This window comes from Oncorhynchus tshawytscha, linkage group LG31 (genome assembly GCF_018296145.1).
Source record: "Oncorhynchus tshawytscha isolate Ot180627B linkage group LG31, Otsh_v2.0, whole genome shotgun sequence".
NCBI classification, from domain to species: Eukaryota; Metazoa; Chordata; class Actinopteri; order Salmoniformes; family Salmonidae; genus Oncorhynchus; species Oncorhynchus tshawytscha.
The window spans coordinates 28,547,499-28,569,424 of NC_056459.1; the positions used below are offsets into that span (position 1 = coordinate 28,547,499).

General features: G+C 44.7%; 1 protein-coding gene across 3 annotated transcripts in view; it reads right to left on the bottom strand.

The window, feature by feature from the left end:
- The window catches only part of LOC112229211 (rho family-interacting cell polarization regulator 2-like), a 133,473-nt gene that overhangs the window by 22,662 nt on the left and 88,885 nt on the right, over nt 1-21,926 (bottom strand). For all 3 annotated transcript variants that reach the window (XM_042310415.1, XM_042310417.1, XM_042310416.1), the window contains exons 3-6: nt 13,846-14,001; nt 11,987-12,065; nt 8,158-8,181; nt 7,812-7,865 (exon numbers count right to left, since the gene is read on the bottom strand). In XM_042310415.1, the coding sequence (XP_042166349.1) occupies nt 7,812-7,865; nt 8,158-8,181; nt 11,987-12,065; nt 13,846-14,001 (313 nt within the window). The remainder of the gene's footprint in view (nt 1-7,811; nt 7,866-8,157; nt 8,182-11,986; nt 12,066-13,845; nt 14,002-21,926) is intronic.

The following is a 21,926-nucleotide window of genomic DNA, read 5'->3' on the forward strand; positions in this document are numbered from 1 at the left end:
ATTAGACTCTACCACCATTAGACTCTACCACCATTAGACTCTACCACCATTAGACTCTACCACCATTAGACTCTACCACCATTAGACTCTACCACCATTAGACTCTACCACCATTAGACTGTACATTAGACTGTAGTACCATTAGACTCTACCACCATTAGACTCTACCACCATTAGACTCTACTACCATTAGACTCTACTACCATTAGACTGTACATTAGACTCTACTACCATTAGACTCTACTACCATTAGACTCTACTACCATTAGACTGTACATTAGACTGTAGTACCATTAGACTCTACTACCATTAGACTGTACATTAGACTGTAGTACCATTAGACTCTACCACCATTAGACTCTACCACCATTAGACTCTACCACCATTAGACTCTACCACCATTAGACTCTACCACCATTAGACTCTACCACCATTAGACTCTACCACCATTAGACTGTACATTAGACTGTAGTACCATTAGACTCTACTACCATTAGACTCTACCACCATTAGACTCTACCACCATTAGACTGTACAACCATTAGACTCTACCACCATTAGACTGTACATTAGACTGTAGTACCATTAGACTCTACCACCATTAGACTCTACCACCATTACTGTACATTAGACTGTAGTACCATTAGACTCTACCACCATTAGACTGTAGTACCATTAGACTCTACCACCATTAGACTGTAGTACCATTAGACTCTACTACCATTAGACTCTACTACCATTAGACTGTAGTACCATTAGACTCTACTACCATTAGACTGTAGTACCATTAGACTCTACTACCATTAGACTGTAGTACCATTAGACTCTACTACCATTAGACTGTACATTAGACTCTACTACCATTAGACTCTACTACCATTAGACTCTACTACCATTAGACTGTACATTAGACTCTACTACCATTAGACTCTACTACCATTAGACTGTACATTAGACTGTAGTACCATTAGACTCTACTACCATTAGACTCTACTACCATTAGACTGTACATTAGACTCTACTACCATTAGACTCTACTACCATTAGACTCTACTACCATTAGACTCTACTACCATTAGACTGTACATTAGACTGTAGTACCATTAGACTCTACTACCATTAGACTGTAGTACCATTAGACTCTACTACCATTAGACTCTACTACCATTAGACTGTACATTAGACTGTAGTACCATTAGACTCTACCACCATTAGACTCTACTACCATTAGACTCTACTACCATTAGACTGTACATTAGACTGTAGTACCATTAGACTCTACCACCATTAGACTGTAGTACCATTAGACTCTACCACCATTAGACTGTAGTACCATTAGACTCTACTACCATTAGACTCTACTACCATTAGACTGTAGTACCATTAGACTCTACTACCATTAGACTGTAGTACCATTAGACTCTACTACCATTAGACTGTAGTACCATTAGACTCTACTACCATTAGACTGTACATTAGACTGTAGTACCATTAGACTCTACTACCATTAGACTCTACTACCATTAGACTGTACATTAGACTCTACTACCATTAGACTCTACTACCATTAGACTGTACATTAGACTGTACCATTAGACTCTACTACCATTAGACTCTACTACCATTAGACTGTACATTAGACTCTACTACCATTAGACTCTACTACCATTAGACTGTACATTAGACTCTACTACCATTAGACTCTACTACCATTAGACTCTACTACCATTAGACTCTACTACCATTAGACTGTACATTAGACTGTAGTACCATTAGACTCTACTACCATTAGACTGTAGTACCATTAGACTCTACTACCATTAGACTGTACATTAGACTGTAGTACCATTAGACTCTACCACCATTAGACTCTACCACCATTAGACTCTACCACCATTAGACTCTACCACCATTAGACTCTACCACCATTAGACTGTACATTAGACTGTAGTACCATTAGACTCTACTACCATTAGACTCTACTACCATTAGACTCTACTACCATTAGACTGTACATTAGACTGTAGTACCATTAGACTCTACCACCATTAGACTGTACATTAGACTGTAGTACCATTAGAGTCTACTACCATTAGACTGTACATTAGACTGTAGTACCATTAGACTCTACTACCATTAGACTGTACATTAGACTGTAGTACCATTAGACTCTACTACCATTAGACTCTACTACCATTAGACTCTACTACCATTAGACTCTACTACCATTAGACTGTACATTAGACTGTAGTACCATTAGACTCTACCACCATTAGACTCTACCACCATTAGACTCTACCACCATTAGACTCTACCACCATTAGACTCTACCACCATTAGACTGTACATTAGACTGTAGTACCATTAGACTCTACTACCATTAGACTCTACCACCATTAGACTCCACTACCATTAGACTGTACTATTCATTCTCCTGACCTAGACCAGACAGAGGAAGGCTAACATAGTATTGGCAGTTCACATGATTTTAGTTTGATTGATTTTCTTTTAAATCTGTGGTAATGTCACTTTAAGGAAGTTCTTTAAGTGTTTTTAAAGACTTCTCAGTGGGAAAGTCTCTCTAGAGATCGTGATAACGTATCACCATATTTCTGGGCCTGAGGATGTAGCTCTAAGTGTCACCCTCCTCCCCCCACCCATCGCCCCAGGAAATGAAGGACAGGGTGACTGGGCAGGCTTTTCTAAATGGAGACTGTAGTGAAAACACTGTGTTGGGCTGAGTAAGGAAACAACACATTCTGTGGGCTCCACTGCTCACACCCTGAAAGAGGGACACACACCCACGTAAACACACACTGTGCAACAGCAGCTGAGGCAGGCTGGCAGGCACGCACACACACACGCGCACACACACACACGCGCATGCACACACACACACGTAAACACACACACACGTAAACACACACACGTGCAAAACGTAAACACACACACACGCACACACACGGTGCAAAAGCAGCTGAGGCAGGCTGGCAGGCATACACGCACGCACACACACGCGCACGCACACACGCGCATGCACACACACACGCGCACACACACACACGCGCACACACACACACGCGCACACACACACAGCTAGCAATAGAGGGACGAGCTCTATTCACAAGTGTGTCTTTAATCTTCTGTGGCTTTCGTCCTCTTAGGTTTAAAGAGGAACTCACTAAAAGTAGATTTAACCCACAAACAAACACCAAACATCATCAAGAAAGAGAGAGGACCCAGAGATGACCCAGAGAATATGTCTTTAACCAACCAACATCCAAACCAAAATATAATTCTAATGTATCACACACACACATAAGTTGACCTGCATGTCATGGACTAAGAAAGACTAAAGGAAATCCTCTTAAGTTGTGTTTATCATCTGAGTGTGGATCTACTCTTACAATCTACATTACACCAGGGACTAGCAGAGATAAGGCCTGCAGACACGTCATGTAGTACTCCCTGAGGGGAGGGGACGATCAGAGAACAGGCGGATAGGCCCGGATCCCAAAAAAACAGACAACTTGAGGGACCTGAACTACTAGCATCATAGGGAACAGAAATTCACTTTGATAATGTATAATAATATCTATAAAACGCTCAATAAATTATTAGACAACTGCATCTCATGTGCATTGGCATAACCTTCACACATTTTCTCATGAATAATTTCTTATTAAAGACTTTAAAAGTATAATTTCATTTAAAGTGTGACCCTCTATATGCAAATAGTATGTCTGTCTGTGGGAAACAGTTTATTAATGAATAAGCCAACTCCAAGGGAGGAGGGGCTGTTCCAGGCCAGGCTGTCTGAGGTAGCTCGGGGCTATGTGGCACAGGCCAGGCTGTCTGAGGTAGCTCGGTGCCATGTGGCACAGGCCTCTGTCTGTGGAGGAGGGGACATGTGTTGGGTGACAGGGGGACAGAGACACCACGACATCAAACTGACCAGTGATGTAGTCCTCACACACACTAACAAATACGGACACACACATACTGGAAGAGAATAGGAGGTGCCTGGAAGTCCCAGCTTTTCTGGCCTTCAATATCTTGCCCTCATCGCTCTAATGAGGGCTAGGCAGTACCAGTGAGCAGACACAAGCACGCACACACACACACACACACACGCACGCACACACGCACGCACACACACATCTAAGCAAGGCAACATCACAGGGCTGATTCATACCACCTGCTCCCCAATTACACTTCTCATCTGCAGACAGGGCAGGCATCACTTTGGACTGCCTGGTGTGTTGAAGAAAGGACACAGGGATGGTTGTGCGTCATTCACAGCCTCTCATCTCTGATAGGCGATGGTTTAGTACCTCCTGGTACCAAGGCACCCTGAGGGGGGCCATTCTGTCTCCAACTGGGTAGGTCTTAGTCCAAGAGCAATTACACACACACACGCACGACACCCACGCACACACAGTGACACACACACACAGTGACACACACACACAGTGACACACACAGTCAGTCACACACACACACACACTTAACAATAACTATTTATCCATGTATAGTCCACTTTTCAGGCTGATTTCATGTATTTTCTTCAGAAGGACAAGATAAAGAGGTGACTGCTCTCCCCCCTCCCTCCCACCTGTTGCAATCACCACTTCCTGTTTGGCTCTGCGCTACTTCCTGTCAACACCCGCCGCGGGTGGTGTGTGTACACACACTGTGTGTGTGTGTGTGTGTATACTGCAGTGTGTATTGCAAAGCTCTCTGTATCACTGTTACTGCTGAGATTATAGTCCTGCACCGTTAGGCTGACACACAAGGGCTCACATCACATGTGTGTTAGGAGTGTGTTGACAAGTTGACAGACTGATAATGAGCATGCTGTTAGAAAACATTCAAGTGAAAATCCACAAAAAAAAACGATCTTTTGGTATTGTTTTCATTAGTCCACTGTTGACATAGTCTCACAGTGTTTTGCATGTCAGCAGTCAACATTTCAAGATATTGGACTGTTAAGAAGCAGTGTCACCGGCCAAGTCATCCTGATGGTGAGAAACTGCTGAAATGTGAAACATTTTGGGATTATATCAACAGTGGACTAATGACAAAAATAACAAAAAGATAGAATTTTGAGTGGATTTTCCCTTTAACCGTCTATAGAGTTTAAAGAAAATGAACATATGGAGCAACACAACACTTAAAATGTGAATTAATTTGAACTCCTTTTCTGCCTGTGATCTAATGAGATCAATCAGGCTTTGGATGTAGATTTTATGTTGAGGTAGGCTGTGGATGTAGATTAAATGATGAGGTAGGCTGTAGATGTAGATTAAATGATGAGGTAGGCTGTGGATGTAGATTAAATGATGAGGTAGGCTGTAGATGTAGATTAAATGATGAGGTAGGCTTTAGATGTAGATTAAATGATGAGGTAGGCTGTAGATGTAATTCCCTGACATCATCAGTGTTTCATAGGGCAGTCAGACCGTCTGGTGATTCTCCTAGCGGAGATCTTTATTCACATTGATCTGAGTAGATAGCTATCTGCTGACGGCTGGGCTGGGCTTGTGTTTGTGTGCGTGTGTGTGTGTGTGTGTGTCAGCAATCCGCCACCCAGAGCTAGGCATCAGCTGGCTGCCTACTTTAGAACACTCATGCTCCTAGCATGCATTGTCCCTTGTCAAATTATTTAAAAAATACAACAAAGTCATCTTACAACATTGGACAAAACTGTATATGAGAAATGTTTGTGTTGTTCTTCTTCAGAAAACACCCCAGTTTTCTCATAACTCCAAATTTAGTTCATTCATCACTAGCAATGACAATGTGTAATTCTTGTGTAGAAAGCACTTCTTATTAAATTCATACAATTCTCATACAGTTTACCGTTCACAGAGGACCAAATGATTAATGAATGGAGGAGAACATTGCTAGGTGTAACAATGCTAGGTGTGAGGGACAACAAAACAGCAGAAAATGGTAGCGCTCAACACTAATGAATCACGCAGGCAGCACACCTCTGTTGAAAGGCCTCAGAAACATTACATCATCTGAAGTAATGAAAGAAGAGATACCTTCTGCTTTTTCAAAAGTTGGAAGTACACAGAGTTCAAAAACCTGTTGCTGAGTGTGTAGATAGAGGAGTGTGTGTAAAAAGATTTAACGTCACACTATAATTGGCTCTTCAGAAACCTTAAAGCCAACGTCTCTGTTTCCATGGTTACCTTTGGCACAGGAGCTGTTTTTGGTTTGTGTGTTGTGCTGTGGTTGACTGGTGTTCGTCTGGAGGTTGGACACACAGCAGGGCTACTGGAGAGGAACCATAGAGAATCAGACGGTACATGATAGGGATGCCACCCAATCTGGCAACAACAGGGACACGGCATGGGAAAAATTCTACCCAATCTGGCAACAATAGGGACACGTCAGGGGAGAATTCTACCCAATCTGGCAACAATAGAGACACGTCAGGGGAGAATTCTACCCAATCTGGCAACAATAGGGACACGTCAGGGGAGAATTCCACCCAATCTGGCAACAATAGGGACACGGCATGGGAAAATTCCACCCAATCTGGCAACAATAGGGACACGTCAGGGGAGAATTCTACCCAATCTGGCAACAATAGGGACACGTCAGGGGAGAATTCTACCCAATCTGGCAACAATAGGGACACGTCAGGGGAGAATTCCACCCAATCTGGCAACAATAGGGACACGGCAGGGGAGAATTCCACCCAATCTGGCAACAATAGGGACACGGGATGGGAAAATTCCACCCAATCTGGCAACAATAGGGACACGGCAGGGGAGAATTCTACCCAATCTGGCAACAATAGGGACACGTCAGGGGAGAATTCTACCCAATCTGGCAACAATAGGGACACAGCAGGGGAGAATTCTACCCAATCTGGCAACAATAGGGACACGGCAGGGGAGAATTCTACCCAATCTGGCAACAATAGGGACACGTCAGGGGAGAATTCTACCCAATCTGGCAACAATAGGGACACGGCAGGGGAGAATTCTACCCAATCTGGCAACAATAGGGACACGGCAGGGGAGAATTCCACCCAATCTGGCAACAATAGGGACACGGGATGGGAAAATTCCACCCAATCTGGCAACAATAGGGACACGGCAGGGGAGAATTCTACCCAATCTGGCAACAATAGGGACACGGCAGGGGAGAATTTTACCCAATCTGGCAACAATAGGGACACGGCAGGGGAGAATTCTACCCAATCTGGCAACAATAGGGACACGGCAGGGGAGAATTCCACCCAATCTGGCAACCGCAAAAAGGAGTATAGCCAGGGGGACTCGGAGGTGCAGGCCGATTAACATTAAAGGACGTGTGTGTGTGTGTGTGTGTGTGCTCAAGGCCTTTGCTCTCAGAAAATACATTTGAGACCTCAGAGGTCAAAAGGTCAAACCAGAGTAGTTAACATTAAGGGCGGTGTCCACAACACTGACAATCTATCTACAACACTGACAATCTATCTACAACACTGGTTGATGGTTGGAGAGTATGGTTCAGCTTTGATGGAAGGGTCCATAGCAACACTCATTAGCTGCTGTTGCTAGTGCGTGGGGAGGCTGGCTGAGCTGTCACGGAGTGTGCTGGCATGTGGGGGTGGCACAGAGGGCACAAAGAGAGGAGGAAAAGTGGACGGGAGAGGGCACAGTTTTAACCCTCTCTGAAGCACTTCATGCTCTCGTAAGGCTCTCAGATGGAAGGGTTTTCACTCAGTATGCTGGCTCACAGATTGGGCTACAGCAGAATCTATCCAAGGCAGTGCAGGAACACAGTCTGCTCTGCTAGTATGGAAATACCTTGCTCATGTGAAACTCCAACCGCCTCATGTACCTCTCGATGGTTTTGATTTGCTGCAGACAGAAATAGAACAAGCTAGAGTTAAAATGTGTTGGTGACAAGAGAAGATATTGTCAGTAAATCACGCATCTACGCCTCTAAACCAAGACAGCAGTTAAAACAGAGGATAACATGATCAAAGAGGTTAGACTTTCAGCTGAGAGGAGCCTATGGTACGGTAATCTAATCCCTCCTCTGACTTTACCTGGCAGGGAACTTCATTAAATGTAAACACACACTTCAAAGATCCATCCCATCCCCACTCTGACAGAAAGGTTAGGCAGGCCCTACCCTCCACTCACTCACCTTGTCAAGGTCATACAGGACTCCCTGGGGGAAAAAACGCACACACACACACACACACACACACACACACACACACACACACACACACACACGTTAGTTACTGCACAGTATATGGAGGCACAGCTCACGTCTACACAATTAAACGCAAGGCATATTGTGGTTGTCTGACATCAAAAGGAATATGATTTCTATTAAAACAGCCTCCTCTCATGGAGAAGCTGTCTTCAGTTAGAAGAGCTGAAATGTGTTTGTTCTGTGACTAGTGTAGTAGCTACCAGCTTCAGAACCCAGGTGAGAGGCATCTTATGTGAAATGTCACGATGATGAAACAACACCATTATCATTAACAACATTATCATCAGACTCATTAGAATGAGGAGACAAATCAAATCAAATCAAATTTTATTTGTCACATACACATGGTTAGCAGATGTTAATGCGAGTGTAGCGAAATGCTTGTGCTTCTAGTTCCGACAATGCAGTAATAACGAGCAAGTAATCTAACTAACAATTCCAAAAACTACTGTCATACACAGTGTAAGGGGAGACATGAGGTTCGCTAGCAGTGTTAATCAACCCAGGCCTCTGGGACTACCGTTTCTCATATTGGATCCCAACACTAGCAGTGTTAATCAACCCAGGCCTCTGGGACTACCGTTTCTCATATCGGATCCCAACACTAGCAGTGTTAATCAACCCAGTCCTCTGGGACTACCGTTTCTCATATTGGATCCCAACACTAGCAGTGTTAATCAACCCAGTCCTCTGGGACTACCGTTTCTCATATCGGATCCCAACACTAGCAGTGTTAATCAACCCAGTCCTCTGGGACTACCGTTTCTCATATCGGATCCCAACACTAGCAGTGTTAACCAACCCAGTCCTCTGGGACTACCGTTACCCATATCCGATCCCAACACTAGCACATCTGATTCATATAATCAAGGGCTTGATGAATAGTAAACTAGTCAAGGGCTTGGTGAATAGTAGACTAGCCAAGGGCTTGATGAAAAGTAGACGAATTCAAGGGCTTGATGAATAGTAGACTAGCTCAAGGGCTTGATAAATAGTAGACTAGTCAAGGGTTTGATGAACAGTAGACTAGTCAAGGGTTTGATGAACAGTAGACTAGTCAAGGGCTTGATGAATAGTAGACTAGTTCAAAGGCTTGATGAATAGTAGACTAGCTTAATCAGATGTGCTAGCGGTTGGATAGATCCAACATGTGAAACAGCAGGTAGGTCCCTGAGGACTGGGTTGAGAACCACTATGCTACATAGAAGTGTATAGGACTGGGTTGAGAACCACTATGCTACATAGAAGTGTATAGGACTGGGTTGAGAACCACTATGCTACATAGAAGTGTATAGGACTGGGTTGAGAACCACTATGCTACATAGAAGTGTATAGGACTGGGTTGAGAACCACTATGCTACATAGAAGTGTATAGGACTGGGTTGGGGAACCACTATGCTACATAGAAGTGTATAGGACTGGGTTGAGAACCACTATGCTACATAGAAGTGTATAGGACTGGGTTGGGGAACCACTATGCTACATAGAAGTGTATAGGACTGGGTTGAGAACCACTATGCTACATAGAAGTGTATAGGACTGGGTTGAGAACCACTATGCTACATAGAAGTGTATAGGACTGGGTTGAGAACCACTATGCTACATAGACGTGTATAGGACTGGGTTGAGAACCACTATGCTACATAGAAGTGTATAGGACAGGGTTGGGGAACCACTATGCTACATAGAAGTGTATAGGACTGGGTTGAGAACCACTATGCTACATAGAAGTGTATAGGACTGGGTTGAGAACCACTATGCTACATAGAAGTGTATAGGACTGGGTTGAGAACCACTATGCTACATAGAAGTGTATAGGACTGGGTTGAGAACCACTATGCTACATAGAAGTGTATAGGACTGGGTTGAGAACCACTATGCTACATAGACGTGTATAGGACTGGGTTGAGAACCACTATGCTACATAGAAGTGTATAGGACTGGGTTGAGAACCACTATGCTACATAGAAGTGTATAGGACTGGGTTGGGAACCACTATGCTACATAGAAGTGTATAGGACTGGGTTGGGAACCACTATGCTACATAGAAGTGTATAGGACTGGGTTGGGAACCACTATGCTACATAGAAGTGTATAGGACTGGGTTGAGAACCACTATGCTACATAGAAGTGTATAGGACTGGGTTGAGAACCACTATGCTACATAGAAGTGTATAGGACTGGGTTGAGAACCACTATGCTACATAGAAGTGTATAGGACTGGGTTGAGAACCACTATGCTACATAGACGTGTATAGGACTGGGTTGGGGAACCACTATGCTACATAGAAGTGTATAGGACTGGGTTGAGAACCACTATGCTACATAGAAGTGTATAGGACTGGGTTGGGGAACCACTATGCTACATAGAAGTGTATAGGACTGGGTTGAGAACCACTATGCTACATAGAAGTGTATAGGACTGGGTTGGGGAACCACTATGCTACATAGAAGTGTATAGGACTGGGTTGAGAACCACTATGCTACATAGAAGTGTATAGGACTGGGTTGAGAACCACTATGCTACATAGACGTGTATAGGACTGGGTTGAGAACCACTATGCTACATAGAAGTGTATAGGACTGGGTTGAGAACCACTATGCTACATAGAAGTGTATAGGACAGGGTTGAGAACCACTATGCTACATAGAAGTGTATAGGACTGGGTTGGGGAACCACTATGCTACATAGAAGTGTATAGGACTGGGTTGAGAACCACTATGCTACATAGACGTGTATAGGACTGGGTTGAGAACCACTATGCTACATAGAAGTGTATAGGACTGGGTTGGGAACCACTATGCTACATAGAAGTGTATAGGACTGGGTTGAGAACCACTATGCTACATAGAAGTGTATAGGACTGGGTTGAGAACCACTATGCTACATAGAAGTGTATAGGACTGGGTTGAGAACCACTATGCTACATAGAAGTGTATAGGACTGGGTTGAGAACCACTATGCTACATAGAAGTGTATAGGACTGGGTTGAGAACCACTATGCTACATAGACGTGTATAGGACTGGGTTGAGAACCACTATGCTACATAGAAGTGTATAGGACTGGGTTGGGGAACCACTATGCTACATAGACGTGTATAGGACTGGGTTGGGAACCACTATGCTACATAGAAGTGTATAGGACTGGGTTGAGAACCACTATGCTACATAGAAGTGTATAGGACTGGGTTGGGAACCACTATGCTACATAGAAGTGTATAGGACTGGGTTGAGAACCACTATGCTACATAGAAGTGTATAGGACAGGGTTCCCCAACTGGCGGCTCGCGGGTCATTTTATTTTGTCCCCAAGTTTTCTGAGTCCCCCTCAAAACAAAAGTTGTTTTATTTGTATTTAGTTTTTCATTGTTGGACATAAAAGACTGATAAAACCCCAGCAAATCAGCTCCAAATTATTTACATTTTGTAAATCTGTCCCAAGGTATTCCCACGCATAACAGATACAAATAAAACATGCACAACGCATATAACATAATATGTGATATAAACAAGGTTTGAAATTATTATGTTTTAGTCAAATATTATATCTGTCTGGGCTTTGTGCGGTCAATTTGCAGTCTACAAATTACTTGTAATTACGCTCCTGCCCCCTGACCATCTTCTCAAAAAAAAAAACAGCCCGTGGCTGAATCTAGATGATGATCCCTGGTGTAGGGTGTAGGGCCTATGATGTATTTAGGATTGACATATACTACAGTTAGCGTTAGTGTTGTTGATGACATCCTGTCTCACCAGTCTGGAGTTCCTCTTCATGTCCTTCATCAGAGAGGTGAGTTTGTCCAGCCCTGTCTGGTGCACCTCCAGATACTCACTGAGGGAGAGAAAGGGGAGAGAGGGGAGAGTGGGAGGAGGGAGAGAGAGAGAGGGGGAAGGAGAGAGAGGTGACAAGAGGGAAAGAAAATAGAGAAAGGGAGAGGGGAAAACGAGAAGGGGAGAGGGGAAGAGAGGGAGAGACAAAAGAAAAGGGAGGAGGAGGGAGGGAGGGAGGGAGGAAGGGAGAGGAGAAGAGGAGGGAGGGGCAAGGGAGGGAGAAAGGGAGAGGAGGAGGAAGAGGGGCCATAACTTACTATACAGCTGTCAATACAGACATGTCACCAACGTTATCATATGGGCCATCTGTGTGTGTGTGTGTGTGTGTGTGTGTGTGTGTGTGTGTGTGTGTGTGTGTGTGTGTGTGTGTGTGTGTGTGTGTGTGTGTGTGTGTGTGTGTGTGTGTGTGTGTGTGTGTGTGCCCAAGGGATGGAATCTATGTGAGAGGCGAGGCAGCATGTTTGAGTGATGAGAGGGGGAGGGAAAGAGAATGTGTGTATTAGCAACAGCTTCTATCTCCAAGCCATTAGACTGCTGAACAGTTCATCAAATGGCTACCCGGAAACTGTTTTACGCTGCTGCTAATCTTTGTTTATCTATGCATAGTCACTTTACCCCTACCTACACGAACACATTATCTCAAGTACCTTAACTCTCCTGTACCACCTGTATATAGCCTCGTTATTGTTATTTTATTGGGTTACTTTTTTTATTTGAGTTTATTTAGTAAATATTTTCATAAAACTGCATTTTTGGTGAAGGGCTTGTAAGTAAGCATTTCACAGTAAGGTCTACACCTGTGACAAATAAAATGATTTGATTTGAAAAGAGGGAGAGGAGAAATAGGGGTGTCAGTGGTGTGTGTGTGTGTGTGTTAGGGCTGGGAAGTGTTAGGGCTGGGAAGTGTTAGGGCTGGGAAGTGTTAGGGCTGGGAAGTGTTAGGGCTGGGAAGTGTTAGGGCTGGGAAGTGTTAGGGCTGGGAAGTGTTAGGGCTGGGAAGTGTTAGGGCTGGGAAGTGTTAGGGCTGGGAAGTGTTAGGGCTGGGAAGTGTTAGGGCTGGGAAGTGTTAGGGCTGGGAAGTGTTAGGGCTGGGAAGTGTTAGGGCTGGGAAGTGTTAGGGCTGGGAATTGCCAGGAAACTCACGATACGATGTCATCACTATACTTAGGTGACAATTTTTTATAACCTTGTTTTAAATAGGGAGCCAATTTGTTTTAGGCACTTTTATTTCCATGGCTCTCTGGTCCCTCTGCATTAGACATATAGTATGGTGAGCAATATGTTTGGAACATCGAAACGCAATAAAATCCCAGTATCGAGTCACAATACATATAGATTTGGGAGAATAGTGAGAATTGCAATGCATATTGTATCTGGGGGACTGAGTGGCACAGCGGTCTAAGGCACTGCATCGCAGTGCTAGAGGCTTCACTACAGACCCGGATTCGATCCAGGATTGTATCACAACCGGCTGTGATTGGGAGTCCCATTGGGCAGCGCACAATTGGCACAGCGTCGTCTGGGTTAGGGGAGGGTTTGGCCGGGGTAGGCCGTCATTGCAATTAAGAATTTGTTCTTCACTGGCTTGCCTAGTTAAAAAGATGGAGAACAAGTTATGAAGGAAAAATACTGGAGTTTTGGTGCAGGTACAGCCAGCTAGCGCAAAATAATATTGTGATATTGTTAAAATTCTATGATATATCATCCAAAAATAATATCCCAATATGTAAATGTTTTTATTTTTTCTGTGTGTGTGTGTGTGTGTGTGTGTGTGTGCTTACTCCAAGCCTTGTTTAAGGGCCCCATACACCTCCTCCACCCTCTCGGGCTGGGGCTCTCTGGAGCCGCTGCTGGCCTTGTGCCCTGACAGATGGGGCTTCTTGGGCTTGGACGTGGGTTTCTTCTGCACTGCGGAGTTCCCCATGAATGAGTTACACCTGGACACACACACAGAAACAAACAAAATTGGACGGTTTTCTTTGGGTCCTCAACAAAAGAAATAGTCACAAAGGAGTTTTTTTTTTAAAGTCAATACAGCCATTTTGACTACTCACTCCATATGAGTCATGCAGTTGTCTTTTCATAACAGGATACAGAAAAAGCACACACACACACACATCGCCTAGCGACAGCCCAATCGTCTAGCGACAGCCCTCACGGCAACCTGGCCCCAGTATAGTAGGCGGAGGAATAGGAACCTTTTTATTTTTTATTTATTTAACCAGGTAGGTTAACCAGGTAGGTCAGTGGAGAACACCTTTATTTAACCAGGTAGGTCAGTGGAGAATAAGTTCTCATTTACAACTGCGACCTGGCAAAGATAAAGCAAAGCAGTGCGACAAAAACAACAACACAGAGTTACACATAAACAAACGTACAGTCAATAACACAATAGAAAAATCTATATACAGTGTGTACAAATGTAGAAGAGTAGGGAGGTGAGGCAATAAATAGGCCATAGAGGTGAAATAATTACAATTTAGCATTAAACACTGGAGTGATAGATGTGCAGATGATGATGTGCAAGTAGAGATACTGGGGTGCAAAAGAGCAAGAGGATAAGTAACAATATGGGGAAGAGGTAGTCGGGTGGGCTATTTACAGATGGGCTGTGTACAGGTACAGTGATGGGTAAGCTGCTCTGACAGCTGATGCTTAAAGTTAAAGAGGCAGATATAAGACTCCAGCTTCGGTGATTTTTGCAATTCGTTCCAGTCATTGGCAGCAGAGAACTGGAAGGAAAGGCGGCCAAAGTAAGTGTTGGCTTTGGGGGTGACCCGTGAAATATACCTGCTGGAGCGGGTTCTACGGGTGGGTGTTGCTATGGTGACCAGTGAGCTGAGATAAGGCGGGGCTTCAGCTAGCATAGACTTATAGATTAATTGTACTGGGGTCAGGGGTTAGTCTTCTTCAGAAGTCTACTAACTGCTCTAGTGGCGATGTGTGACATTCACCGACTCTTTATACTATTATCTACCCTACAGTGATGGAACTGGTTTGAATGAATGAAGTCCTCATGATTGACTCTTAAATCTCTAAGATTATGAACAAACCATGAGACAGGTTCATATTCATACATACTGGGTTTCCAATGCAAGTGCATCTCTACCTCTGTGTTTCGCTACTAATTGTATATAATGAAGTAAGGTCAAGAGCTTTAAGAACTAGTGTGTGATAGTGTGTAGTGTAGATGACAGGAACACAGCAGTGGTATCTTCACAATGAGAAACACAGTGACTTCAGGAAACGTTCACCTTGTTCCCTTGACTTTTTACACATCTTGTTGTGTTACAGCCTGAGTTAAAACTTGATTCAGTTGAGATTGTGTCACTGATCTATACACAGCATCCCATAATGTCAAAGTGGAATTTTGTTTGTAGATATATACATTTTTTATGAATAAATAAAAATGAAGCTGAAATGTCTTGAGTCAATAAGTATTCAACTCCTTTGTTATGCCAAGCTTAAATAACTTCAGGAGTAAAAAACGTTGGATGGACTTATTCCGTGTTTAATAATAGTGGTTGACATGATTTTTGAATGACAATCCCATCTCTGTACCCAACACATACAGATAATTGTAAGGTCCCTCAATCGAGTAGTGAATTTCAAGCATAGATTCAACCACAAAGTCCAGGGAGGTTTTCCAATGCCACGCAAAGAAGGGCACCTATTGGTAAAAAAAAAAAAAAGCAGATATCGAATATCCCTTTGAGCATGGTGAAGTTATTAATTACACTTTGGATGGTGTATCAATACACCCAGTCACTACAAAGATACAGGCGTCCTTCCTAACTCAGTTGCCGGAGAGGAAGAAACTGCTCAAGGATTTCGCCATGAAGCTGATGGTGATTTTATCACAGTTACAGTGTTTAATGGTTGCGATGTGAGGAAACTGAAGATGGATCAACCACATTGTAGTTACTCCACAATACTAACCTAAATGACAGAGTGAAAGGAAGGAAGACTGTGCAGAATAAAAGTATTCTAAAACATGCAACCAGTTTGAAACAAGGCACTAAAGTAATACTGCAAAAACATTTACAAAGAAAATAACTTTTTGTCCTGAATACAAAGTGTTATGTTTGGGGAAAATCCAACACAATATGAATACCACTCTTCATATTTTCAAGCATGGTGGTGGCTGCATCATGTTATTGGAATGCTTGTCATTGGCTAGGGAGTTTTTTTAGTATAAAAATAATCGGAATAGGGCCTCTCGAGTGGCACAGCAGTCTAAGGCACTGGATCACAGTGCTAGAGGCATCACTACAGACCAGGGTTCGATCCCAGGGTGTGTTACAACCAGCCGTGACCGGGAGACCCATGAAGCGGCACACAATTGGCTCAGCGTCATCCGGGTTAGAGGAGGGCTTGGCCGGCCGGGATTTCCTTGGCCCATTGCGCTCTAGCGACTCCTTGTGGCGGGTAGGGTGCATGCACACTGACACGGTCGCCAGCTGTATGGTGTTTCCTCCAACACATAGGTGTGGCTGGCTTCCGGGTTAAGTGAGCAGTGTGTCAAGAAGTAGTGCGGCTTGGCGGGGTCGTGTTTCGGAGGATGCACGGCTCTCGACCTTCACCTCTCCCAAGTCCATATGGGAGTTGCAGCGATGGGACAAGACTGACACTACTAATTGGATATCATGAAATTGGGGAGAAAAAGAGGTAAGTACAAAAAATGTAACTGAATACAAATCACAGGCAAAATCCTAGAGGAAAACCTGGTTCAGTCTGCTTTCCAACAGACACTGGGGAACAAATTCACCTTTCAGTAGGACAATAACCTGAAAAACAAAGCCAAAGCTACACTGGAGCTGCTTACCAAGGCGACATTGGATGTTCCTGAGTGGCGTTGTTACAGTTTTGACTTAAATTGGCTTGAAAATCTGTGGCAAGATTTGAAAATGGCTGTCTAGCAATGATCAACAACCACCTTGACAGAGCTTGAAGAATTTAAAAAATAATAATGGCCAAATAAAAAGTTTAAAAATCAGTATATTCATTAGGCCCTAATCTATGGATTTCACATGACTGGGCAGGGGTGCAGCCATGGGTGGGCCTGGGAGGGCATAGCCACACCCACTTGCGAGCCATGCCCAAGGCCAGCCGATCAGTTTTCCCCCACAAAGGGGCTTTATTACAGACAGAAATACTCATCAGTTTCATCAGCTGTCCGGGTGCCTGGTCTCATGATGATCCCGCAGGCACCCGAGTGACGCAGGGTCTAAGGCACTGCATCTCAGTGCTTGGGGCGTCACTACAGACCCTGGTTCAGCGGTCTAAGGCACTGCATCTCAGTGCTTGGGGCGTCACTACAGACACCCTGTTTCGAATCCAGGCTGTATCACATCCGGCCGTGATTGGGAGTCCCATAGGGTGGCGCACAAGTGGCCCAGCGTCGTCTTGGTTTGGCCGGGGTAGGCTGTCATTGTAAATAAGAATGTGTTCTTAACCGACTTGCCTAGTTAAATAAAGGTTAAATAAATATCAAATAAAAGGTGAAGAAGCAGGATGTCCTGGGCGTGGTCTGCGGTTGTGAGGCCAGTTGGATGTACTGCCAAATTCTCTCAAAGAACTTTGGAAGCAGCTTACGGTAGAGAAGTGAACATTAAAATCTCTGTCAACAGCTCTGGTCGACATTCCTGCAGTCAAATCAAATCTAAGTTTATTTGTCACATGCGCCGAATGCAACAAGTGCGCCGAATGCAACCTTACAGTGAAATGCTTACTTACAGGCTCTAACCAAAGGTGCAAAAAAAAGGTATCAGGTGAACAATATGTAAGCAAAGAAATAAAACAACCGTAAAAAGACAGGCTATATACAGTAGCGAGGCTATATACAGTAGCGAGGCTATAAAAGTAGCGAGGCTACATACAGATACCGGCTAGTCAGGCTGATTGAGGTAGTATGTACATGTAGATATGGTTAAAGTGACGATGCAAATAAGATAAACAGAGAGTAGCAGTAGCGTAAAAGAGGGGTTGGCGGGTGGAGGGACACAATGCAGATAGCCCGGGTAGTCAATGAGTGGGAGCACTGGTTGCCTCGGCCCAATTGAGGTAGTATGTACATGAATGTAGAGTTAAAGTGACTATGCATATAAGATCAACAGAGAGTAGCAGCAGCGTAAAGGAGGGGTTGGGGGGAGGCACACAATGCAAATAGTCCGGGTAACCATTTGACTACCTGTTCTGGAGTCTTAAGGCTTGGGGGTAAAAACTGTTGAGAAGCCTTTTTGTCCTAGACTTGGCGCTCCGGTACCGCTTGCCGTGCGGTAGTAGAGAGAACAGTCTATGACTGGGGTGGCTGGGGTCTTTGACAATTTTTAGGGCCTTCCTCTGACACCGCCTGGTGTAGAGGTCCTGCATGGCAGGCAGCTTAGCCCCAGTGATGTACTGGGCCGTACGCGCTACCCTCTGTAGTGCCTTGAGGTCAGAGGCAGCGCAATTGCCGTACCAGGCAGTGATGCAACCATGCTCTCGATGTTGCAGCTGTAGAACCTTTTGAGGATCTCAGGACCCATGCCAAATCTTTTTAGTTTCCTGAGGGGGAATAGGTTTTGTCGTACCCTGTTCACAACTGTCTTGGTGTGTTTGGACCATTCTAGTTTGTTGTTGATGTGGACACCAAGGAACTTGAAGCTCTCAACCTGCTCCACTACAGCCCCGTCGATGAGAATGGGGTAATGCTCGGTCCTCCTTTTCCCGTAGTCCAAAATCATCTCCTTAGTCTTGGTTACGTTGAGGGATAGGTTGTTATTCTGGCACCACACGGCCAGGTCTCTGACCTCCTCCCTATAGGCTGTCTCGTCGTTGTCGGTGATCAGGCCTAACACTGTTGTGTCGTCTGCAAACTTAATGATGGTGTTGGAGTTGTGCCTGGCCATGCAGTCGTGGGTGAACAGGGAGTACAGGAGGGGACTGAGCACACACCCCTGGGGAGCTCCAGTGTTGAGGATCAGCGTGGCAGATGTGTTGCTACCTACCCTCACCACCTGGGGGCAACCTGTCAGGAAGTCCAGGATCCAGTTGCAGAGGGAGGTGTTTAGTCCCAGAACCCTTAGCTTAGTGATGAGCTTTGAGGGTACTATGGTGTTGAACGCTGAGCTGTAGTCAATGAATAGCATTCTCACATAAGTGTTCCTTTTTTCCAGGTGGGAAAGGGCAGTGTGGAGTGCAATAGAGATTGCATCATCTGTGGATCTGTTTGGGCGGTATGCAAATTTGAGTGGGTCTAAGGTTTCTGGGGTAATGGTGTTGATGTGAGTCATGACCAGCCTTTCAAAGAACTTCATGGCTACGGATGTGAGTGCTACGGGTCTGTAGTCATTTAGGCAGGTTGCCTTCGTGTTCTTGGGCACAGGGACTATGGTGATCTGCTTGAAACATGCTGGTATTACAGACTCAATCAGGGACTTGTTGAAAATGTCAGTGAAGGCCTCCCGGGTGGCGCAGTGGTTAAGGGCGCTGTACTGCAGCCCCAGCTGTGCCACCAGAGACTCTGGGTTCGCGCACAGGCTCTGTCGTAGCCGGCTGCGACCGGGAGGTCTGTGGGGCGACACACAATTGGCATAGCGTCGTCCGGGTTAGGGAGGGTTTGGCTGGTAGGGATATCCTGGTCTCATCGCGCACCAGCGACTCCTGTGGCGGGCCGGGCGCAGTGCACGCTAACCAAGGTTGCCAGGTGCACAGTGTTTCCTCCGACACATTGGTGCGGCTGGCTTCCGGGTTGGATGCGCGCTGTGTTAAGAAGCAGTGCGGCTTGGATGGGTTGTGTATCGGAGGACGTATGACTTTCAACCTTCGTCTCTCCCGAGTCCGTACGGGAGTTGTAGTGATGAGACAAGATAGTAGCTACTAACAATTGGATACCACGAAATTGGGGAGAAAAAGGGGGGTAAAATAAAAGAAAAAATAGAAAAAAAGAAAATGTCAGTGAAGACACCTGCCAGTTCGTCAGCGCATGCCCGGAGCACACGACCTGGTCCATCTGGCCCCGCAGCCTTGTGAATGTTGACCTGTTTAAAGGTCTTACTCACGTCGGCTACAGAGAGCGCAATCACAGTCGTCCGGAACTGCATGCCTCAGTGTTGCTTGCCTCGAAGCGAGCATAGAAGTGATTTAGCTCATCTGGTAGGCTTGTGTCACTAGTCAGCTCGCAGCTGTGATTCCCTTTGTAGTCTGTAATAGTTTGCAAGCCCTGACACATAAGACGAGCGTCGGAGCTGGTGTAGTATGATTCAATCTTAGCCCTGTATTGGCGCTTTGCCTGTTTGATGGTTCGTCGCAGGGCATAGCTTCCGGGTTAGAGTCCCGCACCTTGAAAGCGGCATCTCTACCCTTTAGCACAGCGTGAATGTTGCCTGTAATCCATGGCTTCTGGTTGGGATATGTACGTACAGTCACTGTGGGGACGATGTCCTCGATGCACTTTTTGATAAAGCCAGTGACTGATGTGGTGTATTCCTCAATTCCATCAGAAGAATCCCGGAACATGTTCCAGTCTGTGACAGCAAAACAGTCCTGTAGTTTAGCATCTGCTTCATCTGACCACTTTTTTATAGACCGAGTCACTGGTGCTTCCTGCTTTAATTTTTGCTTGTAAGCAGGAATCAGGAGGATAGAGTTGTGGTTGGATATACCAAATGGAGCATGCCAATTGCACTCTCCCTAAAATCTTTAGACATCTGTGGCATTGTCTTGTGTGGCAAAACTGCACATTTTAGGATAGCTTTCATTGTCCCCAGCACAAAGTGCACCTGTGTAATGATCATGCTGTTTAATCAGCTTCTTGACATGTCACACCTGTCAGACAGATGGATTATCTTGGTAAAGTAGAAATACTCACTAACAGGGATGTAAACAAATGTGTGCACAACATTTGAACAAAATAAGCATTTTGTGCATATAGAACATTTCTGGAATCTTACATTTCAGCCCATGAAACATGGGACCAACACTTTACATGTTACGTTTATATTTCTGTTCAGTATAGAAGCCAGTAGTGGAAAGCGCTTACAGATTTACCCAAAAATACTCACAGCTGTAATCGACACCAAAAGGTGGTTCTACAAAGTATTAGATACATTAGATAATTAGGTTTTTCCTTTTCAATAAATGTGCAAATATTTCTAAAAACATATTTTCACTTTGTCATTATGGGGCATTGTGTGTCGTTGAGTGAGTTAAAACAGCTATATAATCCATGTTGAATTCAGGCTGTAACAACAGAATGTAGAATAAACCAAGCGGTATAAGTACTTTGTGAAGGCTCTGTAGCTACTTCCTTATAAACAGCAGGATTATGGGGACACAGTGACAGCAGATTCCTCTACAAGTCAGAACGTACCACATACTGCTGCCTGCCTGGAACCCAATACCGTAAGACGCTCTGGAAAAGCTAAATGACTAACATGTAATGTAGAGCTTCCACAAATCTAGGACAACGTGCAAAATGAGAGCACCGTGCTGCCTTGGGGTCACGCTATTGTAGCTGGCTATGTTACGTTCAGTAGGGCACCGTGCTGCCTTGGGGTCGCGCTAGTGTAGATAGCTATGCTACGTTCAGTAGGGCACCGCGCTGCCTTGGGGTCACGCTAGTGTAGATAGCTATGCTACGTTCAGTAGGGCACCGCGCATATACACACACTTTGATGTTCTAGCCCCATTCCCTTGAGCTCCCTCATTATCTATGTGAGACACTCGTCTGACAGTCGCTAAACGCTTACCCAACGAATTCATGCAACGAAATTACTACATCCACAGTCAGAGAGGGAAGTATCTTTACACTTTTAATGTCACAGGCACAAGTACAGTGAAATGCCTGTTCTTGCAAGCTCTATCGACAAGAATCAATAAC